The sequence below is a fragment of the Pteropus vampyrus genome, unplaced genomic scaffold (assembly GCF_000151845.1).
Source record: "Pteropus vampyrus isolate Shadow unplaced genomic scaffold, Pvam_2.0 Scaffold50, whole genome shotgun sequence".
NCBI lineage: Eukaryota > Metazoa > Chordata > Mammalia > Chiroptera > Pteropodidae > Pteropus > Pteropus vampyrus.
The window spans coordinates 7278463-7296534 of NW_011888831.1; the positions used below are offsets into that span (position 1 = coordinate 7278463).

An 18072-nucleotide genomic window follows, 5' to 3' on the forward strand; every position below is an offset into this window, starting at 1 on the left:
TTTTTTTTTGGTAAATTCACAAAGCTTTGGAAGAAAAAGCAATAAATTATTGTTTTCAAATGGCTTATCTACCTCTTTTCCTGGTACCCTTAAAGTGTACACTTAACCCCTTGTAAAAGAACCTTGGACTCTCTAGGCCCTAGTCCACAAAACAAACAAGGCAGTGGTCAGCAGCTACCTTTATTTGGACCAGACACGAGTCAGGTGATACTCCCAACAAGAGCAATACAGCTTGTGAGCAGAACAGTCAAAAAGAAGGAGCTAATGTGTTTACAAGTCTTTTTTGTTTTTGAGTTGGCCTTCTGTATGAATTTAGAGAAAGCTAATGGAACACCAACTACCCTATATGCACACACTGGACATGTCATGGCCACTATCCCCCCACTTTGACAGAAGAATAAGATGAGAAGGCTTGATTAAAATATTAGGAAGGACGAAGTTATCCAGTAGGAAGCACACTTCCAGATTAGTTTTGAGACACCAGACTTCAGAGTAAAGTGACTTCTGTCAGGTGGTCTGTAAGATATATATAAGGCTAAGGTTTTGTAAGAGGGTAAACAAACTTAAAAATCCTACTGGGACGAGCTTTTTAAGATAGACAAAACACCGTCCAGTTTAACCCATTTCTGACTGAAAGTCATGCCAGGGCTGAACCTTAAGGAAAACTAACTTTAAACCTCTTGCAGAAGTTTAAACCTCACCACCTCCTCTCCCAGGAGTGAGAGCAAGAAAACATGATAGTTTTTACTGATCAGAGGCATAATTTCAAACTTAAAAATGGCCTGAAACATCCCCCTATTCGTGTTGCAGATTAGCGATATGGTACAGAGTGACATGAGGGTTTAGTCACATGTATACTATAGGTCGTGAACATGCCAAGCAGGCCATGCTTCTTGGAAGTTTATCCGATTTCTGGTCTGGTCCTGTGTTTAGTAATCCTGCAATGGAACTTTGGCGCACACTGAGGTATTTGGCATCACTTTCCTATAACCAGGCCGTACCCCTCTGCCCATCCTCAGGTGATCGGTCTGTTTGTGCCAGTACCCTTGGAAGGTGATGATTTGATGTGGCTTCTGCCAGTGCCTTGCTCTTGTGTGTTGCTGCTGGTGTTTCAAATGCTACTGAAGATGTGAAGGGTTCTGAGCAATTTTCTTTGTATTGGGTCCAACAGGAAACTGCCCTCTGGGCATCTCTCCTTAGGCCAATTGTTATTTCCCTCATTTTTTCTTTCTTTTCTCCTCATACTTGTAATAGGGGCTCCGCAACATGAAAAAGAAAAGCATAAGAGGGATGAGAAAGTAGGGGGCATAGATAGATACGAGGGTTAGCCGTTCGTGGAAAGTCTTAGGTCCTTGTCCTTTGAAACCATTGGCTTCGGAGAAATCCTCAAATAGAAATGTGGAGAGAATTGGAATTAGAAGTGACATGACGTGAACTGAGTAGATGATTGCAGGGGTGCGGATCCACTTGCAGCCTCCTGAAGTTGTTGGGAAGAGAGAGATAAACATTAGTTCTGTTCATGACTCCAGGGATGCCCATGACATTCTCCATGCTGTCTCTGCCTGTTTCCTTCGGCTGAATCATTCTACCTCCTTTTCCAAGTGGAAATAAATGGAAAATCAGATATGTTATAGTACTTCCTAACTGAACAAACTAAGGTGACAGCTGGGGCCCTAGCACAATGATAGCTGAAAAAGCAAGGGTGGGGGTTGGAATTTAGAAAAACTAGGGCAGTAAAACGGCCATTACCAGTTGAACCTGTTAGGTCTAAATTCAAAGGCAGGGGACTGCCAGTAGCATCTGTTAAGTAAGTGCATCTGTTAAGATCAACAGATTCTGCTAAGAGATGGATTTGAGGGCTCCAGTGGGAAACAGGTTGCATAAGCTTAGTTGCCACATACGTTGGTACATCTACCTTCTTATAAAAGCATTAATCATATAGAGACATCGTAAGAATCGTTTTTAAATAAGAAGCCCTTTAGGAATTAGCCTGAGGGATGCCACTGCATATAAGGCAGTATGATACTACCTAAAGCAGAAAAATAAAAGCCAATGATAAAAGAAATTCTGTGAGGAGAGTAAAAAAAAAAAAACCAATAAAAAGCAACAAGTTCAATCTTTAAGTAGTCTCAGGTTTCATGTATATGAGAGATTTCCAGTTGGCTAAGGCCATCATGCAGCCCAGCCCACCATATACTTAAGTCAGCCACGTTAGTGTCGGTTTACAGGAGCTACCCTGGCCATTCCCACCAGATCACCCTCACACAAACTACAGGAACTACTACCCTCTCCCTTGGGGATACTTTCCCAAAAGATTTCTGGGACCTGATTTCAGAGCAAAAATGGGATTGCCCCACCATTTACCAACCTTTGAAAAAGGCGTATGTTGCAACAGGAAAGAAGGGCAGCTGAAACACAAGCTCGCAATACAGGAAAGACTTAAACCATGTTGGGGGGTCCTGTAGCAGAGGGTCTTTGAACTCCTTAGCATACCACTTTAGCACGTTTCTCAACTGGAAAAAGAAAGATCACAATGAATATAGCCACCTGGCAGGATAGGCTCAGCAGCTCCAACCCATTGGAAGAGTCATTCCCCAGTCCCCGCTTGGCAGCAGATGGCACACCCATCACAAGCTGGCGTTTGTGATGCAGGCTAGATGATTATTTAATAAAAACTCACTAGCTCTAACTCAAATGTTACCTTCTCTGAGAAGCTCTCCTCAGCTCTTTCGGCCCCTTTGTGCCACCCAGCATGTGTTTGTGATTCCATGATAACGCATACATGTGTTGCCCATTGTCAAAAGCAACATCTGGCACTTAGTAGGCTCTTAGCTTGCAGAATGAACACACAAATATGACATATCTGTCAACAATATCGTTCTTTATAAAGAAATGACATGTGAAAACCATCCTGACATCTGTCCTTTCAATAGTAACTGCACACCAAGCTCTGAGGGCCACGTTTTCTCAAATAACAGAAATGAATTGAGTTTGCCTTTTTGAGGGGTGCGGGTGGGGGTGGAAGGGAGATAAATTGAACCTCTGCGAAGATGCAATTTTATACAATTTAATCACCAAATCTCAAGCTCTTCATCATTCTTAATCCCCCTAGTTCTCAAGTCTTTTCTTTTAGGAGACCAGTAGGATATCTGTAGAACAAACTGCCTCAAACCACAAACTATATAGTTTCTAGGCTATGTCAGAACTTGAGGTTAGGCCCCGTCCTCATGTCAAAAGATACAGATCCATGCTGACAGGCAGAGGAAGGAAGGAGGGTTTGAGGCTGCCCATTTTGTGCTTTTTTAAGAGCCCAAGGTCTAGGGCTCTGCACGCTCTGTGGACTACCGAAGGTCTATTGCATCTAACCTCCTGGAGATGGCATTGTCTTGACACTCCTGCCTTCAAAGCCAAATATGTCTTTCTATTATAAATAAAGGCAACTTTCAAGGTAAAATTTAGCTTACAATGGAAAATCCAAAGATATTTTTCCTGTTAATGTTCTTTTTCCCTGTTAATTTTTAATCACAAGATAAAGGCTCACTATTGTTAAATAGAGGCCTCAGTGGTGCAAGTGAGCTTTAAGCAAATATCCGGAAACAAGCTGTTAGCACAGTAATTTCAGAAAGGCTGTGGCTAGATAACCAATTTATTGACCAAGTGATCTCTAGTTTGTACTTAACTTGAAATTTAAATTCATGGCAATACCCTTAGCTTCCTGCTAAGTAAGCACTTTTCAGGATGGTAACGTGGTAGAAAATATTCATAAAGGTTAGGCCATGGCACCTCTCCTAAGCTCTTGTTTCCTCATCTGTAAAACAAATACTGGACTAAATGTTTTTTAAGATTCTTTTTTGCTTTCTAGATTTACTTAAAATATACTGGAGAGAACAACCTGCTTTAAAAGATTACTGCAGGATTTAAAAGGCATGCTGGTTCATTTGAATTTCATTTTCTATTCGATTTGTATACAATCTCTCAGATCCACCTATTTCATAAATCCAGGTAGATCTGTACAGCACTGTAATTTCTAAGGGTTGCAGGATGAAAGTAGCAAAATTTAAAATAATCATCCAGCTCTTGTAGTAATCAATTAGAACCGAACCACTTGCCCACAGTCACACAATCGCCACCTGGTGCCAGAAGAGGGCTAGTAGAACGCAAAGCACAGGTCCCCAGCAGAGTAAAAGGCGTGGGACCTGGGGGCAAGAGTGGCTGGCTCTGAGTGCTGGCTCTGGACAAAAGCACTTAATCTCACTGAGCTTGTTTCCCAATCATAGTACTTCACTGTTGGTAAGATAAAATGAATTAATACATACAATCTTCAAAACAATGGTTAACACCTAAAGATTACTTAGTTGAATGTAATTAATACGTATTTGGAGAAGTTTAATTCTATTAAAATTTCACATGCAACTGGTCATTAATAAGAATTATTCTTATTAGGGTAATAAGACCAACTAAGGGTAACAAAACAGTTTCCATTTATACCTGAGTCACATTTGACTCAACTTACCATTGTTATCAATTAAAAACATTCGCCTGGCCTGCACATGGAATTCTAAAGCAGGAGCTGAACGATTTTGCACAGACTGATTTCAGACCTAGATGCTTACCTGTTTTTCCTTATTTTAACAGAAGTAATGCTACCCAGCTCCCATGTTCTAATCTTCTCATCCTTTCCATGTTCTAACCCAAACTAAATTCTTACTGTTTCATAGTAAGAGTTTTTCCAAGTGGCGCAAACCAAGAAAAATATTTAATCTGCAAATTTTAGCCCAAACGTTATGTGATCTCCACAAGCTTTTTAGTTCTTGGGGAAATGTCCTTCTATTTGAGGGAAGAAACAATAGAGGTTAAATTTTGGCATGTTTTCAAAGAGAATCTGAGACTAACTCAAGGCTTTTAAAATTATTATTTTCCCCAAAGAGAAGCAAGAAAACCATCAGTCATCACTCTAGGGCAACAAGAGTGACTAGAGACACAGGCCTTCCAAGCCAGGATGCCCATGTTCCTAATGCCTTCAAATCAGACAGACAGACAGACAGACAGACAGACAGACAGACACACACACACACACACACACACACACACACACACACACACACACTCCCCCCACCCCCCATCAGATCCTGCTTGCATTGGCCCTTGACTTCTTAGAACAAGCTGACATTAAGTAAAGCTGAGAAAGCTTTACCAAATCAAATACATAATTTTAAACAGGAACTTTATGATGCTGGACATATTTTAATTGTATTTTGTGAGTGGTAAGCAAGGATTTGTGGGAATGGCACATTCAGAAAGGATAAAATAACAGCTGTTAAGTCTGGAATAACCTGGAGTAACATATCTGCCCAGTATTAAAGGAATTCATAACCTTACAGATTATAAACAGGCAGCCTGCCTGAGTTTTGCTGGCCACACGGACTTTGAAAACCACAGACATGGCTCTCTTTTCTTCAAGGCAACTAATGGCTAATGCAGAGCTTTGACAACCTGTTTAGAAAAAGTATGTACTACCTGGGCCTGTGTGGTAGGCTGAATAATGCCCCCCAAAGATGTCCACATCGTAATCCCCGGATCCTGGAATGTGTAACCTTACTTGGCAAAAGAGACTTTGCAGATGCGATTAAGGATCTTGAGATGGAGAGATTATCCTGGGTTATTTGGTGAGCCCTAAATGTAATCACAAGTGTCCTTATAAAAGTAGAGCAGAAGGAGATTAGACTATAGAAGAAAAGGCAGCAAAGTGATGCCAGAAGTGGAGATTAAAGTGACGTAACCACAAGCCAAGGAACACTGGCAGCTACCAGAAACTGAAGAGGCAAGGAACAGATTCTCTCCTAAGACTTTCAGAAGGGATCAGCCCTAGCAAGATTCATTCTGAACTTCTGAATTCCAGAACTGTAAGGAATAAATTTATGTTGTTTTAAACCACTATGTTTTTGGTAATTTGTTACAGCAGCAACAGGAAAGAAATACACTGTATATGCTTTAGCTTATAATTCAACCCAACTCAAATACACCCTGTATTTGCTTGAGTTTACAATTCAATCCAACTCTGTCTTGACAACTGAGACTACAAAGTCCTGACTTGCCCATGACACTCATGCAAATCTGGGAATTACCCAATCCAAGTCTGCAGTCCAGTGCTCTAGTCACACACTACCTATGCTCTTCCCAAGAAAAGTTAGGTCAGAGGTCTTCCCAGCTATGCTTCAATTTAGAAGCAAACAAAAAAAGGCTGTGGAGTGGGGTTACATTGTAGAGTAATGGCTCTTTACCTTTCTGGTAGGGTCAGACTCCTGGAAAAACTGATGGAAGCTATAGACTCTCCTTTCAGAAAACACTAGGCATACACAATTTTGCATACACCATCAAGGGTTCATGGACCTCAGGTTAAGAAAAAGCATTTGAAACAGGACAGAGACTCATGGGCATGGACAATGGACTAGCGGTTACCAGAGGGGAGAGGGGAGGGGAAAAATAAAATAATAAAATTTAAAAAACAAATAAAAAAATAAAAAGCACTTGAAAAGAAACAGGCAAAATCCAATCTATAGGTTGACAAAGTCAGTCTGTGGTACTGTTGGCAGGTACAGACAGAATGGAGAAACAGAACTGAGGACATGAATTCCATGGAAGTTACACAGGGTCCATACATGAAAAGACTCAGGAAATGATATTCTAAAATATAAAGCATTAAAGGAAAGTTTGAGGTAAAGAATGCTTTCCAACCACCAAGAAAATAAGGCTTTTCACCTCTATTTCTACTCAGGTGATCATTCTTACTAGAACCCAATGAAAAGGGATGATCTGAAAAGCTGTTAATTTACTTCTGAGCTTTTGAAGTTGGTGGATCCTGATCTTGAAGTAATGACCATCTGCGAATGCCCCTAGGACAGGTCTAATTCTACTTGAATTATTTTTTCGGGATTAGATGGTATTTTAAAGTTCTTCCAAGAAACACAATCATAAAACATTCAACGGGATTTAGACACTGGTTCATCTAGGACACTTCCCTCAAATACTGACAACTGACCAGAGGTGGGGTGTAAGAGCCTTAAACACACCCAGGGAAGAAGTGTTTTTACAATGGACAGTGTTTTGTCCCCAGCAGCTTGGGGGAAGGGTCTGGGATAGACAAAACCCTCGAGTTGAAGGGTAAGAAGGAGCTGGATCACCAGCAGGACCTAAGGAAGGCGGGAGAGAAAGAAAAGCCATTGAGACACCAAGGCACAATCGCAGCGCGCGGAGGGGCCTCAAACTTTGCCACTGGCGGCCAGGGCCGACGGGCGCCCTCACCTCCAAGGGGTAGAGTTCGTGCGGCAGCATCACCTGCATGTCCAAGAGCAGGGTGAAGGGGATGTGGAAGAGGAAGAAGAGCCCCAGTAGCCACTCCAGGCCGCGCCGGACGCCCCGAGTCCCCAACATCCTTTCTTTGGGCGCGACAGGAGCCGAGGTTGCGCTCGCCTGGACAGCCGACGTGGGAAGAGGAGCTAGCGTTGTGCATCCGGACCTTGGGCGGCGGGCGGAGGCCGCTACAATTGGTTCGCAGAGGAGAGGCGGGACTCTCTGCAGGGCGCTTTGTTTCCATTGGCCGCCAGGAGCATCGCGTGTTATGGGGAGGTGGGCGTCGGCCTGTGGGCTCTAGGCCCAGCCGCGGGCTCCCCCCTGTGGCCCTTTCACTCAGTGCTCCTTTCATTCACTCCCTTCGAGCGCCTCCTGTGTGCTTGGCGGTGGGCGCTTCTGGAGATGGAGCTCCCAGTGCCGTGCGGATGTCACAGACCAGGGCCGACTGGACAGTGCATTGTGATCTGGGCTGTGGCACTGCAGTCATGGGCTGTGGGAACACCGGGCAAGATCCCTGTCCCGCCAGAGCTAAGGGGTCTTGGAAGCCTTTCCAAAGGTGAGTAGGAGGCAGCCAGCCTCAATTAAAAAAAAAAAAAAAAAAAGCAGAGATAAAATTGACAGGTTTTTGTGACTGGCTGTGAAGAATGAGGGAGGAACAAGGATTCATTTATTCATTCAACAAATATTGATTTTTATATGCTGGACCAGGTCTGCTCCGGATGGGGCTGCCATTCGCGGAGAAGAGGGACAAAAAGAAGTGAGTTGAAGAGAAGGTAACTTGGCTCAGACCATGTTGACATTAAGTAGTCTTTGCAGCATTTGAGTGAATTCTTGGAGGCATTTGGATGAACCTGTCTGGAGATGTAGATTTGTGAGGCATTAATGTTTGATGGGAGTTGAAGTTCTGAGAGCGGAGGCCCTGTAAAAGATTTGAGGAGCTTCGACCTCAGGGTTCTTGGGAGGAGGGAAATGAGATGCAGGTGGACAATAGGAGTGCGATGTCACAGAAATGCAGGGACAGAGAGAGGGTCAGCTGTGTCAGAGCAACACTGAATAGTACCCACTGGTGGCCCTGTGAGAGCCAGATGACAGCACCATCAGGTGTAAGGAAGTAGGGAGATGGAGGCAGGAAGTGTAGATATCTGTTTGTGAACCCGGGGCGGGGTGGGGGAGACATGGGGCAGCAGCTGGAGGGAAATGCGTTCAAGAGAGGGCCAATTTATTTTTCAGGTTAGAGAGACTAGAGTACTTTCATCTGTTTAGATGCTGTTGGAAGTTTCTGGGATGGGGAGAGGTTGCCCATACAGGAGGAAGAGAGAAAGAAATGGGGCTCCAGGACCCCAGGACCCCAAAGAGCTGGAAAGAATGGAAGGATTGGGGTTAGGCCAGAGGAGCTCTGTGCTCCCCAACATGGGCCCCATGGGACGAAGACAGAGAATTTGTTGGCAGTATAGAGGGCCCAGCTAAGGTGGGTTACCATTGATCTGGAGGCCCCAATCGCCTAAGCTGTGTGCTTTACTCCACCTTGGGGTATGTTCAGAAAATAAATGGCTGTTGGACTCATCCAGTTTGGGGTTCAGAAAAACAATGGTGATTTCGAAGAGTTGAATGAGTGAAGAGATGGAACAAGCAGGTCAAGCTGGATAGGTAGTGAAAGACATGAGGCCAAAAGGGCTGGTAGAGAAAAGTGGAAGAGTGAATGGATTTGAGGCTGAGGAAGCCTTGCCAATAACTGGATGAATGGGCCAGAAGGATGGGAAATTATGATAAGGGAGTATGATGTCTGAGTTCCTGGAGTCAGGAAGAGGTTCTGTCCATTGAAGGTGTGGCTAAATTGGAGTGGAGAGGAAGGTCTTTGGAGATGAAGTCAAGGGACAGAGGGCTCAGGGTGTGCGACAGATTGACTGCAAAGGCCACCCAGGATGGTGATGGCAGTCAAGTGGAGAGAAGACTGTGAGCCAATAGCCAAAGTCTTTAGTGTGTAAGGGGAGTAACCAGGATGAAAGTGGGCATGGGCTTTGGTATGGCTCAGACCTCAGAGAGTAGAGGAGAAATGGGTGAATGTGGCCTTAGCGAGCAGGGAGGCTGGTGACTCTACTTCCTGACCCTGAGCTCATGAAGTGTGAGAAAATGAACACCTTGCACTGGAGAGAGCTGTGGAGAAGCCAAGACCTTGAGGGACAGGTGGAGCTAGGTGTCAACTACTGCAGGAGGTGAAGGCTGAGGGTGTGGAGAGCTTCGTTAGCTCCGCATTAGAAGGATTTAGGCTCTGGGGAAGAGGGGTGTTTACTAGGGAGAACAACATCATGGGTGGCTGAACACTGTCAGAACACAAAGTTCTGTCATCCCCAGGGCCTTCTGGGAGCAGGCTGGAGCATTCTGTACACAGGTATACTCAGGAGGGTTCTGGCAACAGCATGCGCCTCCGTCCCCAAGGATGGCTTTCAGGACACAACAGCATCTTTTAAGCTGTACCCCGTGACTATAACTGCTTGCTGCTGGGAGGGAGTGTGGGGTCTCTAAGCTGAAATTTGAGAACGTGGTAAGTGTACAGCTGTTAATGTGACTGTTCCTCAAAAAAAATTCTACTCAGCCAAGTTCATTATTTGTAGATAAAGATTTTCAAGGCCAAATACTTTCACTGGAAGTCTCTATCCAAAAAAAAAAAAAAAAAAAAAAAAAAATCTGTCCAGCTGCTGTCTTAGTTTGAAATTTCTTTACTGGAGAAACGGAGAAACAGCAGCTCTTAACTTCATGAGGTCAGGTAAGTGATAGAAGGCAAATGGCCCTCTACCACTTGCTGTGGAAGACATGGCTAATTAGCAGGTTCCTGCCCAACCTGGTTGAGTGAAAGAATGAGGGAGGAGAGGCAACACTTAGCACCTTTTGAAAATTATTTGTATTGTGATGAGACAAATACCATTAGCCAAATAATGGGCCCTATGGTGGTGGAAATGGAACTCTAACATTGTAAGCCCAAATACAAAATGCTCAGAGAAGGCCCGTGCTAGACCCTCAGCTTTTCTCTTTGGCAGCAACTATACAAAAAGCTTTTTCTTCTCCTCTTGTCTTTTGTTTCACTTTTCTCTCTCCTTAAATACACCCACCCTTCTTCCCCGACTCCTGCTCACTTCCCCCATTCCTTAAAATACTTTAAGGCTCAGCTGAAGGCCACCTCCTCTGATTGGCCTGATTTGGTGGCATTGCTGCCATCTCTGAACCTCTTCTCTGACATGTTTATTCCTTTATGAGCAACACTGATCTGAGTACCTTTCCCGCTAGACTGTAGGTAGATTCCTTGACAGTGAAGACTGTGTCTTTGGCATCTTTATTTGACTAACACAAAGTTGTTAACTAAATATGAGACTCCTTTGTCACACGGAGACCTCTTGCTATGCAGTGAAATGGTAAAGGGAACCCTGGGTGTAAGAACAGCCAACCAATGGCAACATGGAGATATATTAAATTTCAAGAGATTCTGCTGCTAATGGAAAATGATAAGACCTGGAAAGTTGCTGTGGCTCCAGAATCAGCCACATACCTTAAAGCCAAAACATATATTCATTAACTAAAGCTAAGATTCCATCACTGCTGGAGGCTATGTGCTGGAGATTCAGAATGGTCTTGAGATCTGTGGGTTTCACTGAGGCAGACAGAGGACAACTGGTCAGCTGTCTTGAGTGATTACCATCTTTTCATGTCAAAGAACCTGTGAACTTGGGTGGAGGGACAGAACAGGTGGAAGTTAATTCTGAAAGACTTTACAATTTGGATATTTTGTTGTTCATAGGTCTTTTTGCGTTAATTTTGACTTTAAAAAATATTGCATTAAAATATTATCTCGATTACTGAGTTTTTTGATGCCCACCTAAGTTTTGTGCTTGAAGTATCTTACTTATCTCACCCTAGTCCCAGCTCTGGTTGTCAGGTAGGGGTGGAGCTAAGTTTGATTTGGGGAGGAGAGGTCTGCTATTGGGTCTGGAAAGTTAAGAGCCAATAGATTTGATATCAGGCAGTAGGGAGACAGTGGGAGATCTTGAGCAAGGCAGTTTGGAATTACAATAGTGTTTCAGAAAGATTCATTCATGTGCAAATAGGACTGGTTGGGGAAGGCTGGAAACAAGATATTGGAATTTGTATACTAGATCACGTGTTTTCAGAAGTTTTGCAGCTAAAAAAGGAAAGAACTGGAGGTATTAGGGTCAGTGTTTTTAAAAAGATAAATGTATCTAAATATATTTAGTGATGGAAGTAAAGGGGTCTATTAATGGAAGAGTTAACAGTTCTCACTTAAGGAGTGACTACTATATACTACTATATAGTAGAGCAGGGGTTGGCAAACTTTACTATAAATGGCCAGACAATAAATATTTTAGGCTTTGTGGGCCGATCTCTGTCCAAACTACTCAACGCTACCGTTTATTGTGTGAAAGCAGCTATAGACAACATGTACATGAGTGAACATGGCCATGTTCCAATAAAGTTTATTTACAAAAACAGGCATTGGGTCTGATTTGACCTGTGGTGGTTATAGTTTTCTGATCCTCTCCTCTAAGGCATTGTCACCTTCAAGGTCAAGGCCACGTGACCGTGGGTTCTAATTAGTAAGTGGAAAAAAAGCATGGAAGGAGTGCATCCACCATCCTAAGGCCTAGGCCTGGGAGTGACACACATCCCTTCCAATCACATTCCATTGGAGAGCATCTTACTACCAGGGGGTCTGAGCATGTAGTCTAGCCTAGTGCCAGGGAAGGAGAGGTTGCCATGGTCCATGAGAGTCTTTGCCACAGCTTCCTTTAGGGGCAGTTTCAGAACCTTCATGAAAGGTATGTTCGCATACTCAGAGAAATTTTGATGAATCCTTCACTATATGGCTGAACCTGTTTAGGGTGAAAAGAAAATGCCAAGTGTAGAAGGAATGATAGAATTAGGAAATCAGTATTTTCTAGTCACTAACGTAATAAATAATTGGGGCAAAGATCGTTAATAGATGGCACTAGGTGAGTTTGTTGAGGAATACAATGTGGCCTCCAAATATCTCTCCATAGATTACTTATTAATTACAAAGGGAAAAGGCACCTTTACAATGGAGAGATCTGGCAAACACAACCTTAAGCAAAAGACCAAACTTAGTATCACCAAAATTAGGTCAAACATTATATGCCTCCTGATCTGATGGATACCACATCACCTGTATAACAGTCTTTCCAACTTGAATCTAATCACGAGGAAACAATCAGAAAAATCTAAATCTTTGTAGGGCATTCTACATGACAATTGGCCATGTGCTTTCATAAATGCCAAATGCCATGAAAGAAAAGGCAGAGAGATTCTCCTATATTAAAAGGTGCTAACAAGATATAATCAAATGCAAGACATGATCCTTAGCTAGATCTTGAATTTTAAAAAATAGCTATAAATAAATTTGGGGGGACAACTGGAGATATTTGAACATGTCCTGTGTATTAGGTAATATACCCATGTTAAATTTCTTAAGTATCATAATGGAATTGTAGTTATGTAGGAAAATGTCCTTGTTTTTAGGAGAAACATTAGGGGTGAAGTTTCATAATGTTTTAGCAAAAATAAAGCACATGTATTTGTATACATATACATACATTATGTATATATATATACACATACACACATATTTGTTACATAGACTAATAAAGCTAATGTGATAAATGTTTAAAACTGGTGAATCTATGTGAAGGGTATATGGATTTTCATTATACTATTTCTTTCTACTTTCCGACAGGTTTAACATCTTTCAAAATAGTTTTTGGACAAGCCTAACTGCTCTCGAAATACAAAAACACAAAAAGGTTTTCTTATTAAATGCTATCATTGATGTTTATTTTAACAGAACTGGAAACTTTTCATTATCCCTTTTACCCTCAGGAAAAAATAGAAAAGCTTTATATAAATTTTTTAGTGCAGTGTTTTCCAGAGGATGCTAAACTTTATCATAAAATTCTGAGGGTAATATATTAAAAAACTATTAGAACTAATCAACAAGTTCAGCCAGGTTGTGGGATAAATACCAATATACAAAATCAATTGTATTTTTATATATTAGCAATAAACAATCTGAAAATGAAATTAAAACAACTCATCAAAAATAATTACTCGAGAATAAATTTAAGAAAGGAATGTAAGACTTGTATACTGAAAACTACAAAACATTGAAAGAAATGAAAGACCTAAATAAATGGAGAGAATTCCCATGTTCACGGATCAAAAGATTTAATATTGTCAAAATGGCATTGTTCCCTAAATTCATTTACATTCAATGCAATCCCTATCAAAATCTCAGCTGGCCTTTTTGCAGAAATGAACATGTTGATTCTAAAATCCATATGGAAATGCCAAGGGACTCAGAAAAGCCAAAATAATCTTGAAAAAGAACAAAAGTTGGAGGACTCACACCTCTTATTTCAAAACTTACTGCAAAGCTACAGTAATTAATACAGTGTAGTAACAGACATATTTCAATGGAAGAGAATTGAGAATCCAGAAATAAACCCTTACATTTATATGTATATATTTAATTGTGATAAAATATACACAACATAAAATTTACCATTTTAAACATTTTAAGTGTACAGTTCAGGGGCATTAAGTACATTCACATTGTTGTGCAACTATCACAACCATCCATCTCCAGCACTTTTTCATCATCTCAGACTGAAATTCTATGCCCATTAAAAAACTCCCCATTCCCTCTCATTCCCTTGGCCCCCAGCCCCTGGTAACCACTATTCTACTTTCTATCTCTATGAATTTGACTATTCTAGGCATGTCATATAAATAGAATCATATGGTATTTGTCCTTTTATATCTGCCTTATTTCTCTTAGCATAATGTTTTCAAGGTACATTCATGTATTATGTATCATCATTTCCTTCCTTTTAAAACCTGAACAATAATTCTTTGTATGGATAAACCACATTTTGTTTATCCATTCATCTATCAATGGACATTTGAGTTGTTTCCACTTTTTGGCTATTGTGAATAATGCTGCTATGAACACTGGTGCACAAATATATTTGAGTCTCTGCTTTCTTTTGTGTATACACCCAGAAATGAAATTGCTAGATCAAAGAGTAATTCAAATTTTTTTTTTGGAGGAACTGCCACACTTTTTCATAGCAGCTGTGCCATTTTACATTTCTATTACCAATGCACAAAGGTTTCAATTTCTCACATTCTCTCCAACACTTGTACTTTTTGGGAATTTTTAAATCTTTTGCTTCAAATGTATTTTAGTTATAACTTTATAGCTACCGATCCCAACAAATTCTTATTATGGATAACTGACTACCATATAAACAAACTAATTGGAAAGTTATCATTGGCAAACCAAGCAGTCAAAACTAATTTCCAAAAGGAAAAAAGTCTGCCTTCATTTTGTTTGCATTAAAAAAAAAAAAAAAAAAAATCTCACTTCTGAATTTTAAGTCAGAGCTGTGCCATGAATTTGTTACTCAAGTGAAATAAAATACTGCCAATCTCAATATTTCTTCCTAATGCTATCTTTGCTTTTACCTTCAAGGGTTTCTCTGTCAGGATTGATGTATTCAGAGTATTGAGATGAAATAGGTGAGGTCTTCATGAACAAAAGCTGTTTCAAATTTTTCCTTCACTTGGCAACTCAAGAAGTTTTTACACACAGGGAGACTGCATTAAGATGTGTAAGAAATATGCCTTTTGTAAAGTGAGAGAATGATGATTATGAAGGAGGTGGTGGAAAGGACACCCTGGAGAATGGGGATGGCAGAAAACATATTGAAGTTGACTGTCTTAAAAACATGTGCCTATGAACCTCCTGGAGAGTCTTCCCTTGTCCCCAGGGGTCTGTGTATCCCAGTTTAAAGAATGCCTGTTTAATTTATTTTGTTCCCCTCCCAATTAGACATTATTATTGCTCTATGCAGTCTGTGTTTGCTTAGTTTTCTCCACATTTATCAATTCCTTTGTTCAACATTCTTGCACTGGAGACCTTTTAGTTATCCTTTTTATTCTTCTTGAAGTACATCCTTTAGAATTGCCTTTAGTGAAGATCTGTTGATCGTGAACTAAATTTGTTTTCTGAAAATATCTTGTGTTTTTGCACTAAATGATAGTTTATAATTCTAGATTAAGTTATTTCCTCTCATTCTTTTAGTTTCAATTGTTCCTGCTGAGAAGTTTCAATGTTATGGGTAAAAAACTCAGCTTAACCTGATTTTCAATAGATGAAAGAATATATTAATGTTTTTGTCTTTCTACTGGTCTTTTTGCCATATATATGATGATGTGAAGACATGAACTTTTCAGGCCCCTGTTAGTAAAATAACTGAACGACTATTGAATATAAAATTTGGAAAACAGTCTACGGCCATGCCACCCTGAACAAGCCCAGTCTTGTCTGAAGCTAAGCAGGGTTGGGCCTGTTAAGTACTTGGATGGGAGACCAACTAGGAATACCAGGTGCTGTAGGCTTAAAAAAAAATTTGGAAAACAGTATGGTATGAGAAAAGGTACACAAATGAATAGACAAGGCTACATCTGAATCTGACAAAAGTGAGGAAATTTGTACACCTAAATGCCTTTCATTTTTTTTTTTTCAGTGTGGTTAGTGGGATGGAAAAAAGTTAAAAAAATGCGGTTTGAACACTTTTAGTGAAATTTGTAATAAAATAAAAAAGAAATTTTAAAACATGTACTACTATACATGTGAGCGATGGCTTACCTGGGGAAAGCTGGTTAGTTGGTTCTCCCTTGAATTATTTGCCTTCATGGAGAAAAATGTCACGACAAAGGATAAAACATGGATAAAGGGTAATGAATAAGTTATTCATTGTTCACCTTCGTAATAAAAAATTATGGCTCAAATTAAAATTATGTGTCTTCATGTGGAATGACCTTCTACATATATGAAATGGAAAAGGCAAGATGCAGGACAATGCACAAGTTATACTATCATTCCTATAAAAATATATAAGCTTGATTATGTAGAGTATCTATCTCTGGAATGATACACAGTAACTAGAAATAGTGGTTTGCGCCTATAAGAACAATTTCCTTTACACTACGCTTTTGTAGATTGTACCATGTGAATGTATTACCAACACACATCAAAGAAACTACATATATGTATATAGTTTTAAAAGGATCACAATATTGTCTTTACAAGACTTTTCTTCTCAAGGATAAACATTCTCAAAAACTCTAAGGCAAAGCTGTTCATTTTTAAAAACCACAGCATGATTGCTGCAATTAAGAATTAGAATAGATAAGCTGGCTGTGAGGATGAGCTGTGAAAATTAGTATTATCAAAATAAAAACTTAAATAAACCCATCTTTCTTTACTAAGAGGTCTCCGATGAGTATTCCCCTGAGAGAGTAGGAGACTGACTACTGGATCAGAGACCTTTGAGGTCTGCTACCTCACATAAATTCTGACTGACCTCTTAGTGAGAAGGTCCACTTGTTAAAAATTCTACCAACAGCAACCTAAAAACAAAATTTACCTTTTCTTCCAAGTATCTAGGCTCATTGATAAAAGTCACTTAAAAGTGTAGGGGAAAATGTTACTACTTAATGTGTTTGATTCTCAAATTATTTTAAACCTGGGAGAGGAGAAACTAGATGTTAAATTCAGTCTAATTCAGCACTGATTTCCAAAACGGAAAATAAGATTTAATAGCATCTAACTCATTAACTGAAAAAATTTTACTTTTCCCCCTCCTTTATGGTGTGTTAAAACATTAGCAGTATATTAAAGAATGGAATGCATAATGTGCATGAATTCTGGAGTTAAGATGGGAGCGAGGAGGACTCTGATTTGTTATGTAGCTGGGTGGATGGGGAAGCCCAGGAACAGTACTGAGGCGTAGAGAAGAGATGGAGTATCGCAGCTCGAGTCTTTCTCTTCCATCTCACCTGCCAAAAAAAGAAAACCTGGTGCTGTGTTGTCAGAGTACCACCCCGGCACAGGTCCTAACCCAGTGTGACGAGAGAGAGCTACAGCCTGGGTTGGCTCACAACTCTGTCCCCTTTGCCCCCAACTGAACACACAATTCCTTTCCCTTCCACAATTCCTCCTGAGATGCTCAGAGTGGCCCTAGCTAGTTAAGCCTCAGATATTTTGCTAGTCTAGGAAAGGGGAAAAAATGGGGCCAGTAAAGTGAGAATGATCTAATAGTAATAAAGTTGTAGGGTGAAACATTTATTTCATTTTTGACATAGCTGAGGTGCCTATAAGACACCCATATGGAAATTTCTAATAGGCATATAGGAGAGGTTGAAAGTCAAATACTGCAGGGAAGACTCTAAAAGTGTCCATTTACTAATATATTGAGATGTTACTAGGGCATAGTAGGAAACATCACCCCCAGAAAGCTACCTTAGTTTCATAATTCATGCAAATTTTACATTCTATTCTTTGACAGTTTTATTTTGATAAAAAAATATTTTAAATGACATCTCGTGGAGGAAAAAAAACTTACAAACTTTATGAGTCATCTTCTGGGTTCTTAAACTGCAAACAAAATGCAGCTGATTATAGCCCTAACTTATCCATACCGACTCCACTGGCTGTAGAAATTCCACATTTTTGTGATTATCAACAATTTTAAATAAAAAAAATAAGGCACAGATTCCTTGGTTAGCTGAGCAGGTTCCAATGGGAATAGGTCAATATATTTTTTCTAACATTTATCTGTGGAGAACTTTAGT

General features: G+C 40.4%; 1 protein-coding gene and 1 pseudogene across 1 annotated transcript; one reads left to right on the forward strand and one right to left on the reverse strand.

The window, feature by feature from the left end:
* Window positions 1-161: 161 nt before the first annotated feature.
* TMEM97 (transmembrane protein 97) lies at window positions 162-7519 on the reverse strand. Its single transcript, XM_011359993.2, has 3 exons — window positions 7303-7519; window positions 2369-2513; window positions 162-1477 (listed from the first exon to the last, which is right to left on the reverse strand). The coding sequence occupies exons 1-3, from the start codon at window positions 7429-7431 to the stop codon at window positions 1218-1220; spliced, it is 534 nt and encodes a 177-aa protein (XP_011358295.1). The 5' UTR covers window positions 7432-7519; the 3' UTR covers window positions 162-1217.
* An 8203-nt stretch (window positions 7520-15722) lies between these two features.
* On the forward strand, window positions 15723-15834 carry LOC111739505 (annotated as a pseudogene).
* Window positions 15835-18072: the final 2238 nt, after the last annotated feature.